The sequence below is a fragment of the Euprymna scolopes genome, chromosome 14, assembly GCF_053919585.1.
Source record: "Euprymna scolopes isolate OS-2025 chromosome 14, ASM5391958v1, whole genome shotgun sequence".
In the NCBI taxonomy this organism is placed as follows: Eukaryota; Metazoa; Mollusca; class Cephalopoda; order Sepiida; family Sepiolidae; genus Euprymna; species Euprymna scolopes.
Window position 1 is genome coordinate 51,310,652 of NC_136495.1, and position 24,076 is coordinate 51,334,727.

The 24,076-nt window shown below is 33.6% G+C and overlaps 1 protein-coding gene across 2 annotated transcripts in view; it reads right to left on the reverse strand.

The window, feature by feature from the left end:
* LOC145292997 (serine/threonine-protein kinase SMG1-like) overlaps positions 1–24,076 on the reverse strand; it is a 245,574-nt gene that overhangs the window by 151,824 nt on the left and 69,674 nt on the right. For both annotated transcript variants that reach the window (XM_080139251.1, XM_080139250.1), the window contains exons 19-24: positions 23,854–23,955; positions 16,238–16,417; positions 15,478–15,580; positions 12,226–12,427; positions 4,140–4,267; positions 2,228–2,392 (exon numbers count right to left, since the gene is read on the reverse strand). In XM_080139251.1, coding sequence (XP_079995377.1) covers positions 2,228–2,392; positions 4,140–4,267; positions 12,226–12,427; positions 15,478–15,580; positions 16,238–16,417; positions 23,854–23,955 — 880 coding nt within the window. The remainder of the gene's footprint in view (positions 1–2,227; positions 2,393–4,139; positions 4,268–12,225; positions 12,428–15,477; positions 15,581–16,237; positions 16,418–23,853; positions 23,956–24,076) is intronic.

Consider the following 24,076-nt stretch of genomic DNA (forward strand, 5'->3'; position numbering starts at 1 on the left):
TTCTGTATTTTAAATTTCCCTTACAATGATGTAATGTTTGAGACTGATTTGGTACACACACACAAAATTATGAACAATCTCACCAATAACAACACTAAGCATCTTTTTTCTCACTACACACACCTTTAAATGACACATCAAACAAACAACTTGCATTAGTTGTTGGCTGCAGAGACATTGAATTGTTTAAAATCCTCATTTTTCTGAAATTTGTCAAAATTACACCTGATGATCCTTCCCCTCACACATTATGGCTCATACTATTCATTTTCTTGACAATCATACATAATCCATTCACTGTTGATAAATTGTTATGCATTGTATACCATTAGTTCATTATTATTAGATACAAATTAATTTGAGTTGTTTTGTATACATTTTTAATTTTAAAATAAAAACAATTTTATTTTCTCTTCTGTAAACCATTTTGTTGTAGACAGAAAGGTCATGCTTGCATCACTAGGAAAAAAAAAAAAAATAAATAAATAAATAAATATTTAGCCAGACATGATGTCAGCAATAACAGAGTGGCAGACAAAATTCTCAGGAATTTGCAGGACATGCTGGCACTGAAAGCATGTGTTTGAGAAGCATGTGTCACAGCAAACATCCTGGATCTCTGCAACAAAAGGAGAGTACTGAAGAAGAAAAAAAGCTGAAAGAGCAAGACAATACAGAGCTGTCAGTTAAGGAATCAAAAAGGACAAAAGAAAACTTGATAGAATACTGTCAAGAGAGCAAAGCAAGACTAGAAAAGAACAATAGAATACGCAAGAAACCCAATGGTACTGAATGCCTCTCCAGCAATCAATACCGACAACCACCCCATCCTTCATGAAAAAGTGGAAGCATCAATAAAATCAATGAAGAAAGGGAAGTCAGCAGGAGTGAACAAAATTTCAGGCAGAGAGAGAAGCTATGATAAGCTTATAATAATTTGTAACAAGATCTGGCAGAGAGGAGAATGGTTTACACAAATCACTGATGATCACTCATGAAGGGCAATCTACAGCAGTATCCAAACTATAAGCAACCCAACAAAGTGAGGATAATATCGAACAGACTGAAGCTATAGACAGAAAAGATCATCGCTGAAGAGCAAGCAGCTTTTAGGAAGAGACGTAGCAGCACAGAGTAGATCTTCAATTGTAAGATACTGTATAACAGCTACCTCAACACCAACCAGACCTCTATCAAGTTGTTATAGACTTCAAAGAACTATTTAGATGCAGTGTGCCATTTTGTGGTCTATCAGAAGACTGTATGGCCTCAATACCAACCTGATCATAGTCAAAAAGAAGCTGTACAACAAAGCTAGTGTGCAGTTAAATTTCAATAGGAGAGTGGTTCAGGACAACAGTCGAAGTCAGACAGGGTTGTTTACTTTAACACTATTCAACATCTTTTTCAAGATCATAGCTGACATACTAGAAAAACAAAGGTATAGTCAGAATCAGAGGCAAGACAATTAAAAATTTACATTTAGCCAGTGACATTGATGAATTTGCAGGGACTGAATAAGAATTGATCAACTTAATGGAAAGCCTAGACACGAGTTTGACAATCTTAGGTATGGAGATCAATATAGAAAAAAATAAAGTGATGACCAACAACACCACTGGCATCAGCAAGAATAAAGATCAGAAGTAAGAAACTGAATACTGTCAACAGATTCAAGTACCTAGGGATAAATGTGATGGAGCAAAGCTTAAAGTTCTGGTACGTATTGTGCAGAAAACTGGACAAACTAAGGCCCATATAGTATGACAGAAGCATCAGAGTCAATTCAATGCGCTCACTGGTCATCTCCATATTTCTGTATATGTGCAAATCGCGGACCCTGGCTGCAGACTTAGAGAGGATACAGGTCACAGAAATGAAATGCATTTGAAAGATCTTCAAAATCTCATCCACATTACTAATGAGGACATGAAGAACCGACTTGTAGATCAGGCCATATGAGGATCTGAAAAATGTTACGTTTGCATAACACCATTTTTCAACTCATCGGTCATTCCTTTTATTACTTCTTGTATGCATTAAATATAAAACAACGTTACCATTTTAGCTTTCTTATTTTATTATCATTTTTTTCCTTAAGCGAATGAACACGACACCCACATTAGTCAGATAGAGCCATGATTTTCCCTACATAAGAGAAAATCAAATTCAAAAGAAACACTCAAAAGACAATCATTTTTATAAGTAAAAAAAAATTAATACAAACTTGAGTATTGTTGTTTTCTTTCAGTTCCCAGAGCAATTCCGATGCTTGCCGTATAACCATCGATGGCATGCCACAATGAAGAGCAATCAGCATAATATGAGTTCGGATTCGATTTAACCATTCCTGACAAGTTCCCTTATTTGTTCGAAAGAAGGTGCGAACGGGCTAGAAAATAAAAGATCAATAAAGTTGTGCGTGTGTGTTGTATATAGCAAGTTAACACAAACATAGAATTAGCTGTCAAAACTATTAATTGATGTGAATAACAAAATTAAAAGGGTTATGTATAGTACCTTATGTGTTAATGTGTCAAGATAGACTGTTTCTAGATGACTGCAAGAAATAGGGCTGTTTAATCGAACACCAGGGAAGAAACGACTTGTTAGTTCGAAGAATAAGCAGAAAAGATTAGAGTTTGCAAACAGGTATGTAATTTGGACATATGAAAATTGGGCAAAAGTATTTTTCAGTGATGAAAGCAAGTTTAATTTATTTGGAAATGATGGAAAAAACAATGTAAAAAGATGTATTGGTTAAAAATTAAGTAGTGTACTAAGAAAACTGTCAAGTTTGGGGGCGGAAGCGTCATGGTATTTGGAATGTTTTTTAGCCAAAGTACAATGCCTCTTGTTCGTTTACAAACTCGTGTAAATGCGCAGATGTATAAAAACATTGTTCAAGATGATGTTGTGCCAATCATACAGAATTCAGGTTTCGATAGGGCTATCTTTATGCAAGATAATGCTCCATGTCACAAGGTAAGGTGGCAATGAGTTACTGTAGCAAGCAAGATTTCGAAATTATGGATTGGCCACTGCAAAGTCCTGGCTTAAATCCAACAGAAAATCTTTAGAAGATCTTAGGAGTGAAAGTTATAGAAAGAAATCCCACTAACATGGAGGATTTGTGGGTGAAGCTTCAAGAAGAATGGTCTAAAATTAGTATCAAGTATTGTCAAGAACTGATTGGCTCATTTATTAACTATTGATTATACATGTATTTTTGTTTTTTGGCTGTTTACATTCTTTTTCTCAATTTTGTCCCTTACTTTTGGACGTTCCTATTTTGAAAATAAATGTTATAATTCTTTTTCTTTCTTTTGCAAATGATTCAAATTTTAGTATCTAATGAATGATAACGACTACCAGTTGTAAAAATTTCAGCTTTTCACAGTTGTTATTTCTAACAAATATTAGGTTTTAAAATTTTGTCCCTTAGTTTTGGATGCTATTTTATATATATATATATTTTATAGTTAAAAGGTAATCAGGAGATAAAATCCATGAATTAAATGAGGTTATTAAGTGCTCAATAAAAAGAGCAACTATGTAATATTTGTCTATATATATATATATATATATATATATATATATATATATATATATATATATATATATATATATATATATTAGATCATTCAGTACTATTATAGTTTTCATTTTCAAATGTCAAATTTTTAAATCATGTAACTATATTTACAATTAAATGGATTTTCTGTTGCTCCTATATAAACTTTCTCTTCATTATCAGTATTGTTAGTCATGATTATTTTGTAAAATATATTAAGAGTTTAAGCATTCATTCATCAATGGGCAATTGCTTTTCATTCTCTAATTACATAAATTGGTATTATTATTATTAATACTATTATTACTGTTAATACATTAATTATATTTTTATCATATTGCTTATTATTGTTTGCATAGTTCCATACAACAATAACTGAGTTTAATAGAATCTCTATTGATAATTTTAGATAGTTTATTATTTGACTACTATTCTCATCTTGGTTGTTTGTGGCACAAGGTTTCAACCAACGTAACCTCTATCCTGCAAGTGCATCTTTTTGAAGTTTGGAATTTTTATGTTGAACTAAAAAAAAAAAAAAAATGCTGTAAATTAATTATCCTACCTTAGGAGAAGCAGCCATTGCAACTGCACAGCCTTCATAAGCATTATAGAGTTGTTTTTCAAGATGTTCCATGAACTGCAACAAAAGGTGAACCCTGACAGATGCATTATAGTCAGCATTCTTTTCTCCTAAAACGGAACAAAAAATTATATGGTCAGCAAAAGTAACAAACTGAACATAACTATTGAAAATTATTTCAATTCAATTTAACAAATATAAATCAGATCAAAGTCCACATCAATAAGAAATATGCATTCAATTAGAAAGGTGAATGAAAGATTAGATTAAAAAAAACAGAAAAAGTAATGAAAATACTAAATTAATTAAAATACTACATAATAGTATTTATCTTTATTGAGAAAATGAATGTCATTCATTAAAATGTTGGAGCATGTCTGCTTGAATTCTTTGATCATCTATATAATAGTATGTTTGTTTCTTTTTTAATTCATACATTACACTTTGAAAAAGGCTACATACAATTTTTGAAGACCAAACAAAATTTAGCTTTAAAAGGGCCAATCTGGCAACCTCGGACAAGAATATGAGAGTGACCCGTCTTTAATGTAGCCCTGTTTTCGTATATCATAATAATAATGATAATAATAATAATATATGATTGCTATTAAAATGGTGAGAAAGGAACTCACAGCAATTTGGCCATGCAGTAGATTTTCACTGAAGAAAAAGTCAGTGACACGTTTTGTAAAAAAAGAAAGAAAAAAATATTGTCTGTTGAGAGGTGCTGAACTCAAGGAGTAAATTAAAGATTGTCTCTTACAAAGTAATTTTTAAAATTAACTAAAAAATGAAAGAATTTAAAAAAAAAAAAAAAAGTTTAAATGGCTCGAAAAAATAAACTAATAGAACATTTTTTACACTTTAAATACTGTCAATGAAATTATATAAATATATATAAAAATACAGAATGAAAAATAAACCATTCAAATTAGTTGAAGCCTTTTCTACTGTTCAGCATGAACTCATGGGAATCCATCTGCTATGTTGGTTTGGTCGCATTAAGATGAGCAATTCTTGAATAAGACCATGTAGAGACCTTGATGAAGAGCTGGAGAAAAGTTGGATGATCCAAGAAAACTTGAATGTAAACCATCAATAAGGATCTTAAGCAATTGAATTTGAATAGAAAATCCTCAGATTTGCCAAGCTTGGAGACTGAGATTTGAAGGTTAACAAAACATAAGACTCCTGGACAAAAGAAGTAAGATGATAAAATGGATGATGATAATTAGATCTTTTGTTAAATACATGGTATCACTATGATATATTATACAATAGAACCCCAGGATATGGCATTAAAAATTAGTAACAAAATACACTACAGTATATAGTGAGTGAGTGAGTGAGTGTATTTGTTTAACGGCATTTCAACCTCTAAGAGTCATTTAATGCCAAAAAAGTTTTGTTGGTATAATAGATTTTCAGTTTCTTGTAAAAAATTTTTAAGTTTCTTGAAAAAGTTTATCTTTTGAAGCAAGATGTTTTAGGTTTTCTGAAAAATTGTTTTAGTTGTAAGAGATTTGTTTTTCTAAACTGAATTTTACTTGTTTGCTTTATAGGAGTTTGAATACATTTGTTTCTTTTAAATAGTTTATGATTTGTTGGGGTTCCACTTCCTGGAACACTTTTCTAATGTTTGTTGTTTTAAAATATTTCTTCTGAGTGTGTTTGTGTTTTCTACATTCTGTCAGTAGATGTTTAATTGTTAGTTGTTGATTGCAGAGTGTGCAATTTGGTGTTTCCTCCGCTTTGATTAGGTAGGAATGAGTTAATTTTGTATGTCCGATTCTTATTCGGTTTAGTACAATTTCTTCTCTTCTTCCTTTAAAAATTTTTTGTTTTTCGTTTTTAATTATTGGTTGATGTTCATGCAATTTGTTTGTAGTGCATTTGTTCCATTCCTCTTGCCACATGTTTTCTATATATTCGTTGATTTTTCTTTTTAGGTCTGTGTGTGGTATTTTAATTTTTTCCATTTGGTGGTTTGTGGCTTCTTTAGCCAGTTTGTCTGCTTTTTCATTTCCTGGAATGCCGACATGACTTGGTATCCAGGCTATTATAATTTTTTTATTGTTTTTTTCGGTTATTTCATTGTATTCTTGTATAATTTCTGTGATAAAAGGGTGTTTAGATTTTACTTCAAGGGCCATGATACAGGATAGCGAGTCTGTATATATTATGGCTTTTTGTTCGTTGATGTCTTTGATGTGTTTGAGAGCTATTTTGATGGCCTGCAGTTCGGCTGTATATATTGAAGCCTCGTTGGGCAGTCTTATTTGATATTGATTTTGTCCATCTGTGCATGCTGCGCTTGTTCCGTTTATAGTTTTAGACCCATCGGTGTATATTTCTATGTATTCTGCATATTTTTCTCTTAGTTCTCCAAAGTTGCTTCTGTTTGTTATATTATTTGTAATGTTTTTCTTGTAAGTAGTAAGTGTTATGTCGGTTTCTGGGTTGTGTAATGTCCATGGGGGTCTGTCGTTTGTTTTCTGAGTAATTATATTGTCGGGGTTTTCATTGATTTGATGTATTATTTCTTTAATTCTGTGTCCAAAGGAGGGTATACTTTTTGATTTCCTTGAATAAGAGTTTGTACATTGTAAGTTGAAGGTAGTTTTGTATGTTGGGTTTTCGGGGTTGGTTTGTAGTTTTGTTGCGTATTGTAACGCTAGTTTTTTCCATCTTAAGTGCAGGGGTAGTTCTTGGGCTTCTACATGAAGGCTTTCCATTGGAGAAGTTCGGTAGGCTCCCAGGCTGAGTCTTAAACTTTGATTCTGTATTGTTAGTAGTTTGTTTTTGTAGGATTTGTAAGTAGAGCTGTATATGGCACAACCATAATCTAGTTTGGATCTGATATGTGAGCGATATATTTTGAGCATTGTAGCTTGATCTGCTCCCCAATCTAGTTTTGATACTATTTTTAAGATATTTATTGCTTTTAAGCATTTTTGTTTTAATTTGTTAATGTGCTCCTTGAAGTTTAGTTTGTTGTCTAAAATGATCCCTAGAAATTTGGTGTGTTGTACTACTGGTATTGGTTGTCCATCTAGTTTGAGCTGTGGGTCAAGGTGATATTTTCGTTTCCTACAAAAGTGGATACATGTGGTTTTGCTTTTGGACATTTTAAATCCATTTTGGTTAACCCAAAGGTCTATTTTGTTAAGGCTATGTTGCATTTGTCTTTCAATAGTTGGCATATTTGGTGATGAGTAAGTTATTGAAAAGTCATCAACAAATAGTGTTTTTTCGAATCCCATGTTAACATTTTCGATTATACTGTTGATTTTAATTAGAAAAAGGGTGGCAGAAAGTACGCTACCCTGTGGTACCCCTGTTTCTTGTGTGTGTTGATCTGATGTTGTATTTCCTAAGCATACTTTAAATGTTCTGTGGGATAGGAATTCTTGGATAAATTTTGCTAGGTTTCCTCTGATTCCCATATTATGAATATCTTTCAAGATTCCATATCTCCACGTGGTGTCATACGCCTTTTCGATATCAAAAAAGATTGAGACCACGTGGTGGTTTCTTATTAGACCGTTACGAATATATGTTTCTAGCCGAATAAGTTGGTCATTAGTACCTTGATTTTGTCTAAATCCGCTTTGGTGTGTAGAAATGAGGTTATATTTTTCTAAATGCCACATTAGTCTTGTATTGACCATCCTTTCTGTTGTTTTGCATATACAGCTTGTTAAGGCGATAGGACGATAATTGGTAGGGTTGGAGTGATCTTTTCCTGCTTTAGGAATTGGGATGATATTGGAGTCGAGCCAGTGTTTTGGAAAATTGTTAGTCCACCATATTTTGTTAATTATCTGTAAGAGAATGTTGAGAGATGTGCCTGGCATGTGTTTTAGAAATTGATAGTGGATGTCGTCTGGACCAGTAGCTGTATCTTTACTTTTATGAATTGCATTTTTTAGTTCTGTTATAGTGAAAGAGGTGTTATAGTATTCTTTGTTATTGGATGTGAAATTGAGTTTTTCTTTTTCTGCGTTGTTTTTGTATTTTTGGAATTTGGGGGAGTAGTGGTTGGATGATGAGTTTTGGCTGAATTCATTTGCGATTATGTTTGCTATTTCTTTTTTGTCTATAGTTTGTCTACCATTTGGTGTATTTATATTATTTATTGGTGTTCCAAGTTTTTTTCCAGTTATTTTTCTTATTATTTCCCATGTTTTTTTTGATGGCGTGTTGTTGTTCAATTTGGAAATATAGTTTTGCCAGGTTTCTTTTTTGCTTTTTTTTATAATATAGCGTGCTTTTGCTCGTGCTTGTAGGTATTTTTGAAGGTTGGGTTTTGTAGGATGTAGTTTGAAGTTTTTTAGCATTTTTTTCCTGTTGGTTATTGCTTGCTTACATTCTATTGTGAACCATGGCGTTGATTTTGGGTGTGGTTTGGTGGAAGATTTTGGGATTGTCTTGGTTGCTATTTCGTTTAGTGTATTGGTGAAAGCTAACATAGGATCTGGTTTGTTAACTATTTCTTGATTAATTAGATTTGTGCAAAGTTTGCTAAATTCAGTCCAGTTAGCTTTATTAGTTTGCCATTTTGGTTTTGATTCTTCTGTTGTAGGTTCTTGGGTTTTGAGAAAAATTGGGAAGTGATCGCTGCCACACTGGTCGTTATGTACCTCCCATTGGAAGTCCATAAATATTGTGGGGGAGCATAGTGTTAGGTCGATAGCTGATGTTGTTCCTGTGCCTGGGTGAAGGTATGTGTGTGTTTTGTCGTTGAATATAGTTACTTCAGGTGATTCCAGTAATGATTCAATGGTTTTCCCATTTTGATTAATATTCTCACTTCCCCACATTTTGTTATGGGCGTTGAAGTCCCCCATTAATATAAAAGGTATGGGGAGTTGTGTTATAAGATCTTCAATTTCGGTTTTGTTTAGTTTATGTTTAGGTGGAATGTATATTGAACAAATGGTTATTGGTCGGTGAAGTGTAACTTTAATTGCTATTGTTTGAAGGTTTGTTTGGAGTTGTAATTTTATATGTGGTATCTGTTTTTTTATTATAATTGAAGTGCCACCTGTGGGTCGATTATCTGCTTGTGATCTGTTTGTTTGATTGTAGATGTGGTATCCTTTGAAGTTGATGGTGTCCGTTTCTTTTAGAAGAGTTTCCTGTAGGCCGATTATGCTGGGGTCATATTGTGCTATTATATGTTTGATTTCTTCGTAGTTTGGTTTTATGCCTCTACAGTTCCACTGTATGATGTTTTTATTCATTTCCATAAGTAAGTTCGTTTGTTTATTAATTTTTTTCCTTTTTTTTTCTGTTTGGTTTTTGTTTAGGTTTTTATATCTATTATTCTATTGGTTTGTTGTGTTTTGAGTGGTTTTTGTTTTGTGTTTACTTGAACTGCTTGGTTCCTCAGTCTCCATTTTCTCTTCCTGATCAGTTCTGTTTTTGGAGCTAGATTTTTTCCTGTGACTCTCGATTTCAATCAATTCAAATTTGTTTTCATTTTCAATTAATATTGTCTCTGTTTTTTGTTTACTTTGGTTTTTGGAAAGAGGATTTGTGTTTTCCCGTTCTGTTTCCATCTTTCCAGATATTGTGTTTTTATCTTCTGCTTTTGTCCTTGTACGTGATTTGGATCTTTCACGGTTTATTTGTGGTTTTTGCTGTTCGGGTTCTTTTTTGCTCTTTGGGACTTGTTTTAGATCATTTGACTGAGTTTTCAAAGATACTGGTATTTGTTTCTTGTTTTCGTTTTGGTTAGTTTTTAAAGTTTCAATTAAATTTTTGAGTTCGGAGATTAGTTTAAGTAGGTCTTGGTTTTGGGTTGTTTGGTTTGAAGTTTTTGTAATATCTGCGTAAGTGTTTATTTTTTCTCGAGAGCTTGCTATTTTCCTTGCTTCAGGAAAGGGCACGTTTTGTTTGTATTTTATTTCGGCTATTTCTTTTTCTTTTGTGTAGATTTTGCATATTTTAGAGTATGCTGGGTGTTTTTCTTGGCAATTTGGGCATTTTGTTTCGTTTGGGCATTCACTTTCAGTATGGTTAAGTTCTTTTAAGCCACATTTTCCACATACTTTCTGTCCTTTGCATGCTTCTCTGCTATGTCCATATTTATGACACTTATAACATCTCAGAGGGGCTGGTATGTATTGTTCTACTTTTTCTATTGTGTATCCGATTTTTATTTCTTTGGGAATTTTTGGTGTATTGAAAGTTAGTATGTAGGTTTTTGTAGGTATGGTTTGACCATTCCTTTTTATGTTTATTCGGACGTGATCGATTACTCCCTGTTTTCTTAGGGCATTTTCTATTTCTTCTGCTGTAGCCAAGCTTAATTCATGGCTTTTTATAACACCTTTTGATGTGTTTAGTCTTTCATGAGCATAACTTTTGCATTTATAGATATGGAATTTTTCCATCTCTAAGATGTTTTTTGCGTCTTTATAGTTGTCGACTGTGACAAGTAGATTGCCATTTTTCATTTTTTTTGCTGTTTTTGGGTTGCTGTTTTGAGACAGAATTTTTTCAATTAGGAATGGAGATAGATCGCTGATCTTTTTTCCTTCCAAGGTTTCAATTACTATGAATCTTGGATATTTTTCTTTATCAATTATTTCATAGTTATATTCTTGTTCACTGTCTGAGCTGGTTACGTCAGAGTGGGTTCTTTTCGATTTTGTAGTATTTTTTTGATTTCTGGGTTTTTTGTTTGGGTTTATTATATCCATAGAAGTTTGTTTAGATTTTCATCTCTCTTGCTCCCCACCCTCCTCGGAGCCCGAAATTGGGAGATGTTAGGGGGGAAACCCATTCGCCCTTTCATCCCAGGGATACAAAAGAGATATACTCAATTGATTGAGTTTGTTCCATCATTTCCTGTTTCCTCCTTTAGTTTCTTCTTTCCCAGTTTGATAGAAACGTTCGTTAGGGAGCAGTTGTGTGGTTTTTGTCTCATCAATTGATTGGCCCTTGCCATCGCCTTCTAACACTTAACTGGTTTGTTTATGTTTGTAGTAGTGAAATGTATTATCTTTGGATTAAGTTGTTTTTTTATTTTTTAATTTTATTTAGATGTTATAATTGACATTTTCAGTGTAAGTGTTAGGGCTTGACATGACTAGCCGATTGGTTGGATCGGGCCTCTCCAACCGCCCGTCTAGCCTAGTACAAGGCCAAAGTAGAGTGTTGCTACAGGTACCTTTATTTTCCTTAGGCATCGGTTGCTCAGCCACCAGGATCCTTTTCCTAGGCATCACGGGTTGCCACCCACGGCCAACAGGTAGCCCCGTTGAGGGACTTTTACCCTCTGCAGGGGGGCAGTCGGCGTATTCTAATGCCCTGCCGACAGGGTCAACCAGGAAGTAGAGAAGGAAAAAAGGAGGGGGGAAGGGGAGGGGGCTGTTGTTTTTATTTTGTTTTTGTAGAACATAATTAAGTTTTACAAAAGAGAATAGAAAACAAAAACAGAAATCAATGTAGGTGCATTTCGTCTCAGGAAGCCAATAGGCAGCCTGATCTGGTAGCACCAGCACTACAGTATATAATACACATGTATATAATCAAATAACATTATATATAACACTGTAAGACAGGGCAAATACTGTAACCAGGGGGCCGGAAAAACATCATATTCCATATTGTAACAAAAAAAAAAAAAAAAAAAAAAAAAAAAAAACGTATCCTAAGGTTCTATTTTATAATATTTTGTTTTATGATTCATCAAGTTTTTTAGATTAAATAACATTTAGTGTCTAAGAGTCTGATCTATAGAGCAAGATGAATTTGACCGATGCTTTGAAAACTAAATTTTGTCTCATTCTTGATAACAGCTTTTCAGATTTTCTTTAAAGACTTGACTGCACTCCATGCCTGGCCAAAATATGAATATTTGTATTCATATCATAACTAGAATCAGTAAATTCTTCTACATATTTGAAGTCCTGAACTTAACTTCAGTGACTAATAATTTTAATAATTTTATTTCTAAAAAGTGAGAAAGCAAATTCCAAGTGGTTATAACATTTAATTTCTGAAAAGATTTAAAGCTAGAGAAAAGAAAAGTTGTTCAGAAAGATTAAATAATTACCTTTTTTGTTGTCGTAGGTTTTTAGTCCATCTTCTAAATCACCTTTGCTTCGGATTTCTGCAGCATACGATTTTATCACGCTTTCAATCGTAGTGAAAGTCTCTTGAGGTTTACCAAGTGGTGTTCTTAATCGAGATAGCACACAAAACTGAGCCGCCTCCCAAGTTGACCAGAACCAAAGGAGAGCATAATTTCCACTCACCTGATATGGGAAAGAAAGTTCAGATTATTTTTAATCTTTAAAATTTTTTAATATTGAATATTAAAAAAATTAAATTTTTTTTTTTCTCCATTTTGATTTGCTCATTAATTTACTTTTGAGAAAATTAACATTTGGATTATTCAAATTCTTATTATTTTTATGCTTCAGTCAATGTAACCTCCGATCTTCTTCAGAACCATCTTTTCTAACTTGGGAATCCTTATGCTGAACTTTAAAATCTATACGGAATTTTGAACCGAATCCTCTGTTTAATCAATGAAGTTAGCTCTTGTTCAATCAGCTATGATCGGTTAGAAGTGTTAATTGATGGTTACATTATTCTTCATTATCACTAGTAATGAGAATTGAACCATTAACTTCCAGAAGACTGTCACTTTGAGTTGATTATTAATCAACTCCTTTGACTGTTAAACCACATGCTCATTACAATTCTTTATACAATTTTAGCTTCAGTTTTCAGTTTACGAAATTTATATGGTGGTAGATATTTGAGACAGTTCTTCTTTCATCTTCATTTTATCTACATATCTTTTTTAAAAATCAAACAGCTACTTTAATGAATGTTTGTTTTTTTGAAGTAAAAATAAAATGCAACAATAAAAAAGATGATTGCAAATGTATCAACTAAACCAAAACGTAACAAAATACTGAAAATCTATATATCTATAAAAGTGAAAGTCTGTCTGTCTGTCTGCCTGTCTGTGTACATTTCCCTATGCAATAACTGTCAAGTTTCAGTCTACAGACTCGAAATTTGATATACAGGGTACTGAGATTTGGGAAAATCTTTGTAATCTGTTTTCAGCCAGAAATTTGGCTGTTAAGGGGTCAAAGTTCAATTTGACTTTTGAGAACTCTACCAAACTCCTCCACCAATTTTGGGTCTAAACACTTGAAATTTTAGATATAGGTTCCTTGGACATGGATCTAACTTATTAACTTGATTTGAGCCTAAAACAATAAATGTTAAGGGGTCATAATAGGGGTCAAAGTTTAAAAAAATTTGACCTCTGTGATCTCTACCAAATTACTCAAATAATTTCTGGACTAAACATTTGAAATTTGACATAAAGGGTATTCAGAGATAGGGCAAGCTTTTTAATCAGTTTGGGGTGAAAATTTGAGCTACCAATATATAAATGTATGTATGTTTGCATGTCTGCCTAAAACTTTCGACAGAGGCGACGGATTTTCACAAGATCAGTATCATTTTGAAGCTCGACCCTTCAGACGACAAATACCAAAAAATTGGCTAAAAACATTAATTTCTTCACCCTCAACCGGGCACTTTTAAACAGGGAGGGGTCACTTTTTTCGCAGATATTTTCGAAGGTCATCCCCTCTTTTTGATTTTCTAGCCTTAATTTAAACCTACGTCACTTCCGGTTTGCGGATGGTTGTAGCAGCAAAGACGTCACGTTTTTTTCCCTGTTCTTTTCCCCCTTTCGCGGTACGGGTTCAAGCCTGCCCTCCTACTACCACTTTTTTTTTTTTTGGCTCAACACACCCCCTAACACCCAGGCAACGCGGGGCACCTATGCTAGTTAAATTTAAAAAAAAACAAAATAAAATGTGAAAATGTACATAAATTATGGCTGTTAGGTTTTAAAATGTTTTAAATATTGTTTTGTCCTCTTATGCCAAAGCCATACAGGTTTTTACATTTGGTTGATTAATTTTTAAGAGATTTAGGTTACATGCAGCATGTAGTCCATGGTCTTCCCAAATAGTTTATTTATTTATTATTATTTATTTATTATTATTTAGTAGTGATCAGGCACAATACTGGGAGCTAGTGTGCCAAGATGATTACATGTGTGTGTGCATATATAAGTAGAAAAAGTCAAGATATTGTAGAATTGAATTTACAATATTTTATTCAAAACAAAGAATATGAAAAGGTGAAAGGTTCATTATTCCATGAAGTTTCAAAGATAGGCTCTTCTCCTCAGAGGAAAAAAACGCTAGCAAAAGATATATTACTTAGTATAGATATATATTTTTCCTAGTTAGCTCAATTTTGTAAAACAGTCGAGAAAGAAAAGTTGAAAGCAAAATAAAGTTTAAAGAAAAAATAGAAAGGGATACTCAGCAAAATCCAATAAGTGAGGTTGCAAATATTCAGTAAGCTTCAATATGTACATATATATATATACATACCAAAGATTGCTCATATAACTCAATGAGCTGAGATCTAAGCTTGACCTAAATTCAATAGATGAGACGCTCTGTTGGAATAGACTGAGATGGCTTGGCCATATCCAGTGCATGGCAGTCGATAAGTAGCCAAGAAGAATCATTAACTTTGACATTCCATGGAGCCTGTTCAAGAGGTCGACTTAGGAAGAGGTCAAGCAGGACCTGAAACATCATAGGTTCACAAAAGCATTGGCAATATAGAGAACCGTGGAGAGAAGCCATTCGACCAAGTCGGCAAATAAAACATCACAAACTCGAGGAACAAGCGATAATAAACATGCAATAGTAATAGTATGTAAATAAAGCAGTATATGTTTTGTTTTTTATTTCTTAAACCTTGTTTCCATCTTATATTGTTTTTTGGCTGTCTCATGGTTGCTACAGGAATTTAGTAAGTCTATCTTGTCAGTTATCTATACAATCACTAGTGATGGGACGATTCCAAAATATTTCCCTGATTCCACTACAATTACCGATTCCGTACTAAATTCCTGATTCCGATTCTTGGTAAATCTCTAAATATTTAACTGTAAAAAACACATCTTAAATGTGCCTACATTTTCTCAAACGTAAAAACACATTTGCGAGGGGGAGATATAGAGATTTTAGCCTTACTGGAAGTTTAAAAATCAATAAATATTTATTATTTTATTTTTACTACAAGCAGTGGATGATATTCCTTAAACCAAAATCAAATAAAAATGATAATTTAAGGAATCGGTTCTGACATTGAGAAATCGGCTAAAATTGTTCCGATTCTGATACCCCAAAAATCTTCGATTATCTCAACACTAACAAGCACCAATAAATAAAACCGGAAAATGACTTACCAAAGAAGCTAAGGATATGGCATCATCTTTCTTCTCATCTTCCTTATCTTGTCTTTGGGCACAATAAAACATACTTTCGAGCCAATTTAAAGAACCAAAGGTGCTGTAAAAGGAAATAAGAGAAGGGGGTGGGGTCACTTTCTGATAATGAAGTTATATGAACAAAACAAAGATAAAAGTAGATCCTCCTGTTAATGCATTGTTAAAAGTTCTAAGCACAATTTAAAATTAAAAAATACATGACACACCCAATTTGATTTAATAATATAAGTAGTTCTAGACACCACACGCATTTTTTAAAATAAATCTTTTAATAAATGAACTTTTGCTAAGAATTCTTAAGCTTTAGAAATGACTATTTGACAGTTTAAATGCTTCCCTACTCCTTTTAAATTTCCAATGGTCAAAATAATTCTTTTTTTATTTTCAACTATTAAAAATAAAAATGGCTGATTTCTATACAAAAAAAAAAAAAAAAAAATCGAAATGCATTCTGGTTTAATTAAGTTCATATTTTTTTTCAATTTTGTTTTAGTACTTTCCACTATTTTTGATTTCAATAAATTGATTAGTAGTAAATGATAAAAAAAATATTAATTCATAAGTCTTGTAGAGATGAGAAACACAAATACAAAGTGGTCACATAATTTGATCAAGAGAGATTTTAAATAAATAGAAATTATTATCTCATAATTTATTCATGAAATTACATAAAAAATATTTTAAATCGAGAAATTTGTAAAAAAGCAAAAGATTTTACCTTGGCATATTATTCTGCAATATGTACGCCATAATCTGTCTAAAATTGTGCGAGTGAAAATTGCCTGGTAGTGAGCGGCAAATATGGTGTCGTCTAGCCAACCATGCAGCTCTTAATCCACGGACTTTGCAACTGTGTTTTGTTTGTAGTCCATCTTCCAAACTGACAAGAGTGGAAAGACTAGAATAAAAATAGAAAAAAATTCAAAATACATAATTCTTGAATAGAAAAGAAAATTGCCTTTTAAACATCATCATATGCAGCTTAACGTCTATTTTACATGTTGATATATATTTGACGATTTTCAAACAAATCTATCTCTGGACAGGATTTTATTTATTCTTCTTTCTCTCAAAAACATTCTTATCATTTCCATTTTTTCCTCAGCCTCTCACTGCCAACTGATTGTCCAACCTAAACTGTTTTATATCTACTAATCAAAGAACTCTCATCCATTCTTTCCATGTGACCAAACCAACAAAGTCACTTGTTGTGCACACATGTCTCGATACTGACCAGATTTAATCTTCATCTCATGTAATCAGAATAAGATTGCCTTTTAAGACTCACATTATACATTCATCGTATCATTCTCATATCATTTCTTTCATGCAATGCATGTCCTCAACCCAGACTTACCTTGGTTGGTTGGTGGCTTTATTTAACCAGCACATTGACCTTCCTTGGGTCATTTAATGCTGAAGATTTTTTTTTGGGGGGGGGGGGCACAAGGTTATCTGTTTTAATTGAAAGTTTTTGTAAGGGCTTGACGTTATATTTTTAGGTATAGTTTGATCTCTCTCAGAAATGAGAATGTTGTCTGTGCAGGTGTTTTTAAAAACGTCTTTCATATTGTTGTATTTTAGGTGGTGTTTTCTCGCGGTAGTATAGGCTCCACATTCCACAAAGATATGTTTTATTATGCAGGTCTTCTGGCATGTTAGGCATTGCAGTGGTTGCTCTTGCCTGAGCATGTAGGAGTGAGTAAGGTTTGTGTGGCCAATGTGTGTTCTGGATAGAACAACTTGTTCTTTTCTTGATTTTTGTGGGGATGGTCCCCATTCTCCCAGCGTGGATTTAATTTGGAAGAGCTTGTTATTCCAGTATTGTTGCCATTTTGCATAAAACAGTTTATTGGTTTTGTATTTGTGTAAAGAATATTGATGGTTTCAGGGTTTAGGTTTAAAGCTGATTTGGCTGCTAAGTTTGCTCTTTCATTTCCTTTCACTCTGATGTGGCTTGGAATCCAACACATGACTACCTCTTTGTGGGTAGTCGTTGAGTTTAATCTGTTCAATAGTTTGGTGATTAGTAGGTTCTCAAGCTTTATATTATTCAATAACGATAGAACAGAGAGCGAATCTGAAAATAAAATATAAATTTGTGTTTTTTGTTTGTTAGGATGTTGAGAGGAAGGTCGATAGCAGAGACTCGTGCGGTGAAAATGGAGATTTTAGTTGGTAGTGCCTTCTGGTGGATTGTTCCATTTAGAACAGCTGCACATGCTGTCCTGTTGTGGTCCTTAGAGCCATCTGTGCAGATGATTGGGGTAGTCTAAAAGTGTGCCGTGGAATTTTTCTTGGTAGGTGTTGGGGTGGGTTTTTGCTTTGGGGAGTTTACTTAGTTTGAGGATCACTTTGGGTTTTTTTGAGTATCCAAGGTGGAATTTCAGACAGGATATGTTTGTGGATATTTTTGGTCGTTATCTCTGATTCTTATAGAATTGTTTTCATTCGTAGGCTGAAGGGTTTTATAGTTTTTTCTTTTGCTTTGAATAGTTCACTGTAGCAGGATTGTTTGGACATGATTTTAGTTTAGTGTAGTATTGGATAGCTAATGTGTGGCTTCTTATATCTGCTGTTATCTCATTAGCCTCTACGTGTAGACTTTACACTGGGGACGTCCTGAAGGCTCCGAGTGCTAGTCTCAGCCCTCCATTGCAGATCGAGTTTAGTGTCTTTAAGTCCTAGCCGACCGATAAATAAAACATCCATAGTCAAGTTTTGATCTGATCAATGACCTGTATAGTTTCAGAAGGGTTTTTTGGTCTGCACTCCATTCTGTGTGGGCTATAACGCGCAGCAGCTGCCGTCTTTTATTGCAGTTTGTTTTCAGGTTCTTCAGGTGGAGGAAGAATGTCAGTTTTTCATCAAATGTCCAATCTAGGAATTTATATTGATCTACAATGGGAATTTCTGTATTTTCAAGTTTCAAACAAGAGTCATTATGGAGTTTCCTCACGTGGCAGAAGTGCACGCATATGGTTTTTGTTTTAGAGAATTTATATGCATTTTCTATTGTCCACTTGTTTAATTTATTTCTGCAATGTTGGAGTTTACGCTCTATAATATGTATATATTTTGACCTGCAATATATTAGGTCATCCACGTATAGAGATCCGTCAACACTGGGAGTGAGGCATTTTGTTATGTTGTTTATTTTAACACTAAACAAGGTTGGATGTTGGTGTCTGAGTAGGTTGATCCAATGCGGACTTTAAATTTGTGATCTGATAAGAAGCCCTTTATGAACTGTAGTAGTCTGCCTTTTAGATTGAGGTCGTTAAGATCTCTCATTATTCCAAATTTCCAGGTAGAATCGTAGGCTTTGTCTAAGTCAAAGAAAATTGCTGAGTGGTGTTCGTTCCTTATAAATGCTTCTCTTACAACTGTTTCTAGGTGAATCAGGTGATAGATTGTGCTTTTTTCGTTACGGAAGCCGCATTGTAGGTTAGAGATAATGTTGTTGGATTCTAAATACCAAATTAGTCTGTCATTAACTATTCTCTCCATTATTTTATACAAGCAATTGGTTAGTGAGATTGGTCTATAGTTTTGCAGGTTTGAGTTTTCTTTTCCTGGTTTGGGGATTGCTATTATTGTGGTCAATCTCTATATATCTGGGAATTCGCCTTCTATCCATATTTTGTTTAAGATTCTTAATAGGAGTTTTAGTGTTTCAGTAGGTAGTTATCTCAGGAATTCGTAGTGAATTTTATCTGGTCCTACAGCGGCATTATGGGATCTTTTAGTTCAGCTAGTGAAAAGAGTTTATTATAGTTTTCAAGATATTTTGATTTGAAGTTGAGTTTATATTCCTCTGCATTTTTTTTAATTGTTGTAAATTTTGTACTGTAGTTTTGGTTAGATGAGTTTTGGGAAAAGGTTTCAACTAGTAAGTCTGCTATATTCTTTTTATCAGTTATGCTAGAGTTATTTTTGGCGAGGAGTTTAATTGGTGTGGTTTGCTGTTTATCTGTAATTTTCCGAATCATCTCCCATATTACTCTTTGTTCAGTGGAGGAATTCAGTTTGCCGACGTAATTTTGCCAACATTCTTTTTTTGCTGTTCTTATAACTCTACGGGCTTTAGCTCTTTTGGTTGTATGCTATAAGATTTGGAGTAGTAGGTTGTTTCTGGAATTTTTTTAGGGAAGCTTTGCATAGTTTGATAGCTTTTTGGCATTTAGTGTCAAACCAGGGTCTGTTGTTTATTGGTTGTTGAGGTTTTTGGGATGCACTCATTTGCTATTTCTATTAGTGTTTTGGTAAAAGATTCTACTGTGTCATGATTAGTTTCAATGTGGTTCAACCTAGTTTTGCATTTTTCCTTGAATATTTGCCAATTGGCCTTGTTTAGGTTCCATTGTGGATGTTTTTGGCTTTTAGGTTCATGGGTTTCAATTAGGATTGGAAAGTGGCCATTGTCATGTACATTCCAAACGAAGTCCAGATATATTGTGGGGTCACACATGTTTATGTCGATGGCGGAGTGATTTCCATTAGATGGATTGACATATGTAGGTGAACTGTCATTAAGCAGGCATATATCATTTTCGTTGATGATCTCTTCCATTGTGCTACCTTTTTTAATGGTGTCTTTACACTCCATAGTATATTATGACTATTAAAGTCACCTAACAGGAATTATGAGTGTAATTGAATGTTTTGGAAGTTCTTGATGTTGATGCTGTCATGTTTCAAAAAGGTTTCTTGAAGGCAGATTATTGTAGGTTGTTTTGTGTTATTAATAGTTGTAGTTCATTCATATTTGCTTTCAAAACATGACAGTTCTATTGGATTATTTTTTTACCCATGGTTGTTAGTTTGATTTTAAGCCTTGTCCTATAATAGTTTTTGTTTGTTTCTCTAGTAAGAACAGAGATTCTAGAACAGGGAGAAGTGGTTTGGTTTGTTTATATATACATACACACACACACACACATATATATATATATATATATGTATGTATGCTTAAATGACATACGTCGTTGTTTTTTAGTCGTACGTGTCTGATCTTTGTTCCTCCACATCCATTCCCTCAAATTTGTTTTGTGTTGTGACTCTTGATTTATTTCCTTATTGGGCAAGGTTTTATGGGATTCTTTTGGAACCTGTTTTTTTTTTTTTCTGTAGAGGGGCTGTTTCTATAGGTGGTGTCGTTTCTTGAGATTTTATGTTTTTTTTGGGTTGGGTTTTAGTTTGGGAGCTTTGTTCTGTTTTGGTTATAATCTTTGCTTTCTGTGATTTGTTTCATAGTTTGTTTTTTTTAAATCTTTCATTAGTTCTTTCATTTCATTGAGTAGTTTTGTGAAGACTTCGATTTTGATGTTAGAAGAGTTTGTTTTTGTTATATTATCATTTAGTTCAGAGGTAGACTGTATATTTATTTTTGTTATATTAGTATATTTTGTGTTTTCTGCAAGGTTACAAGCTTCTTGAAAAGTTATGTTTTGTGTGTTTTATTTTAAGAATTTTTTTTTCTTTTTTCTATTGTTAGCATCCCGTTGAATTTGCGCTATGGTCTCGATGACAGTTAATGCATTTTGGTTCCTTTTGACAGTCATTGTGTATCTAATTATCTCCACATCTCATGCAGATTGGGGGTAGTGTACACCGGTCTCTATGGTGTCCGTATCATTGGCAATTATGACACCGAGTGGATTTGAGATGTAAACTTCATTATTTATTTTTTTATTTTTTTTTTTTACATTGTTAGGGATTTGGTGAATGTCAAATGTTAGGATGTATGCATTTGTGTTGATGGTTTCACCGGTTCTTTTTTTTTTATTATGTGAATTGTTTTGACGTCAATGACATTTTGGTTTTTAGATTGTTTTTGATTTCTTCTAAGGGGCACAGTGATAGTCGAGGACTCCTGATCACGGTTTTGCTAGTATTCAATGTTTTATGAGGGTAGATTTTGATTTTTCAATCATCAAAGTGTTTCCATTTGGAGATTTCTGTTTTGTTATTTCTATCAGTAATGTGCCATTTCTTAGTTTTTTTTTTTACTGTTTTTGGTTTGCTTTTGTCTGATAGGATTATTTCTATTTTGAATGGAGACATTGGCTCTCCTTCAATTGCTTCTATAACAATGTATGTAGGGAAAGTTTGGTTTTTGTTTTCGGCTTCCGAGTCTGAGCTTGTAAAGTTAGTGATTTCACTATAATTCATTTTTTGTTGAGGCTTGTTGTAGGCCATTTTGGAAGTTCATTGATTTTTCATCTTTCGTACTCCCCACCCTCCCTGGAGCCCTATATGAAAGGTGTTGGGCGGGAAACCCGTTTGCCCCACCAACAACAGGGGTATACTCTTCTCGCTGGTGGATCCAAGCACTTGTATTTCAGCCATTTTCACTAAAAGTTTATTTAGAGCCTCTTTTTAGTAAGAATATCAGTTCTCCAGTCTTGTTAAATCCTTTTGTCCAGCAAGTTGATTGACCCATGAGCCACCGCTTATTAAAACCGTTTATTGTATAATGTGGGGAGCGTGAGTGTATTTTCTTGTTATGTTTGTTAGATTTAGAACTGGATGTAACCAGCTGATTGATTGGAGCGGGCCTCTCCAACTGCCTGTCTAGCCGAGGTAAGGACCAAAGTTGGGAAGGAGAAAACTCATTTCTATCCTCTACAACCCTCAACCACCAGGATTCCATTCCAAGGTGTCACAGGTCGCCACTTACGGCAAATAGGTGGCTCCATTGAGGGACTTTTACCTTCTGCTGGGGGGCAGTCAGTATATTCTAATGCTCCACCGACAGGGTTGGGAAGTAGGGGAGGGGAAGAGGGCTGTTGTTTTTGGTTTTGCAGAACATAATTAAGTTTTACAAAAGAGGATAGAAAAACAAAAAAGAGCATCAATGTAGGTGCATTTTATCTCAGGAAGCTAATAGATAGCCTGACCTGGTAGCACCAGACTGATCTTGGTTGACAGCAGTAATGGTATCCAAGAATTTAGGTGAAAGAACTGACCCACACAATTATTGCCACATTAGTCTCGTTACTCTTCACTAAAATATTTGAGTCATTAATCAATCAAGCGCTAGTCCACTACCTTGTAAATATTAAACCTCTTTTTGACCAAGAGTTTGTTCTATTGCAAATATCTTAATGGTCATCGAATGCATATACCATGCACTAGATAAGGCAGGGAAAGCTAGGGCCCTAGTCCTTGATATATCTAAAGCCTTTTTAATTTTTTTTTTTAAATCATTATTCTTTTTTTTTACCTCTAGTTTTAAAAATATAGGAAAGTTTTTGTGAAATGTATTTATATTATTAGACTGCTGGAGTGCCAAATGATGTATACCCCGACTTTAAAATAAATGTTTTCAAATAATGACACTAAGAATAAAAATCAAATATCTTAAGTTATTTTGTTGCAAGTGAAATCTTGCATTCTGGTAATTCTCAAATTCTAAATATTAGCATTAACTGGTTGAAATTTTTCACAGTGAACTGACTTATCCATGGATATGGATATCAGGAAGTTGTCAAATGGATAAATTCTTCAATTAATGGGAAAATTTGCCACAAATTATTCAGTTTCAAAAATTTTCAATGTACTGGAAATTTCATATTCTGTTCAACAACTGAATACATTGAGAGTCAAAGTTCATAAACTAATTCCAAAAAAAAAAAAAAAAAAAAAAAAGAGCAAAATTAAAAAATCTTGCTAAAATTGAAAAACTAGAAAAACAGGAATTCATTGTACAATGCGCTGCAAAACCTCTGATTCCTAGAAATCCCACTACTTTTAGAGTATGCTCGCTAGACCCCCTGAAGTATTTGATAATGGTTCAAACCTTAAATTCTTCAGTCATGATGTTCCCTTTAAAGTCATATATAAAAGTGAAAATACAATACCGCAATTTTTAATGATGTGGCATAGTTTAATGCACTTGAAAACATAACCACAATTTGTATAAAATGTTACAATATTTTTGATTTAGTAATGGGGTATGATTCCACACAGTCGGGCGATTCTATAAACGATGCTGCTAGACTTTTGAATTTCCTTCCTGTTTCCCCGCTTCCGACAGTACTAACATTCAGAAATTTAAAAGTAATGTGAATAGATATCTTGCTCAACTCCCATTGTAGTGTTTCTGTAGAAATAGTCTTAAATAATAGCCCTTACGTCCAAGTGGCAATATGGCTTGTTTGGAGTAAATAGGAGTTTAAAAAAGAAAAAAATGTGTATTCTTAGTATCACTTGTACTGAGCCTGATTTGAACCTTTGCGCTCCAAATTACTTAGCACATATCATCTGCTGTCTGAAGAGTCATTGATGCATAATAACTCACGGATAATGGTCATCAACAAAAACACTTACCTTGCTGTCAAATTTAGAGGGATTGCTTTCAGCAAAGCGCTAAAAGAATCTTTCACCGTCTTCTGGTGATCCGACACTCTGTAGATGCAGAGTTCAAGACACCTGAAAAGAATATGAAATATATTTGTAAAACAGGAATTTGTGTTGTAGAATTTTGCCAAAGGAAACATTTTGATGTATACACTGACAAAATAGCATGCAACTTTTTTTTAACATGATACAT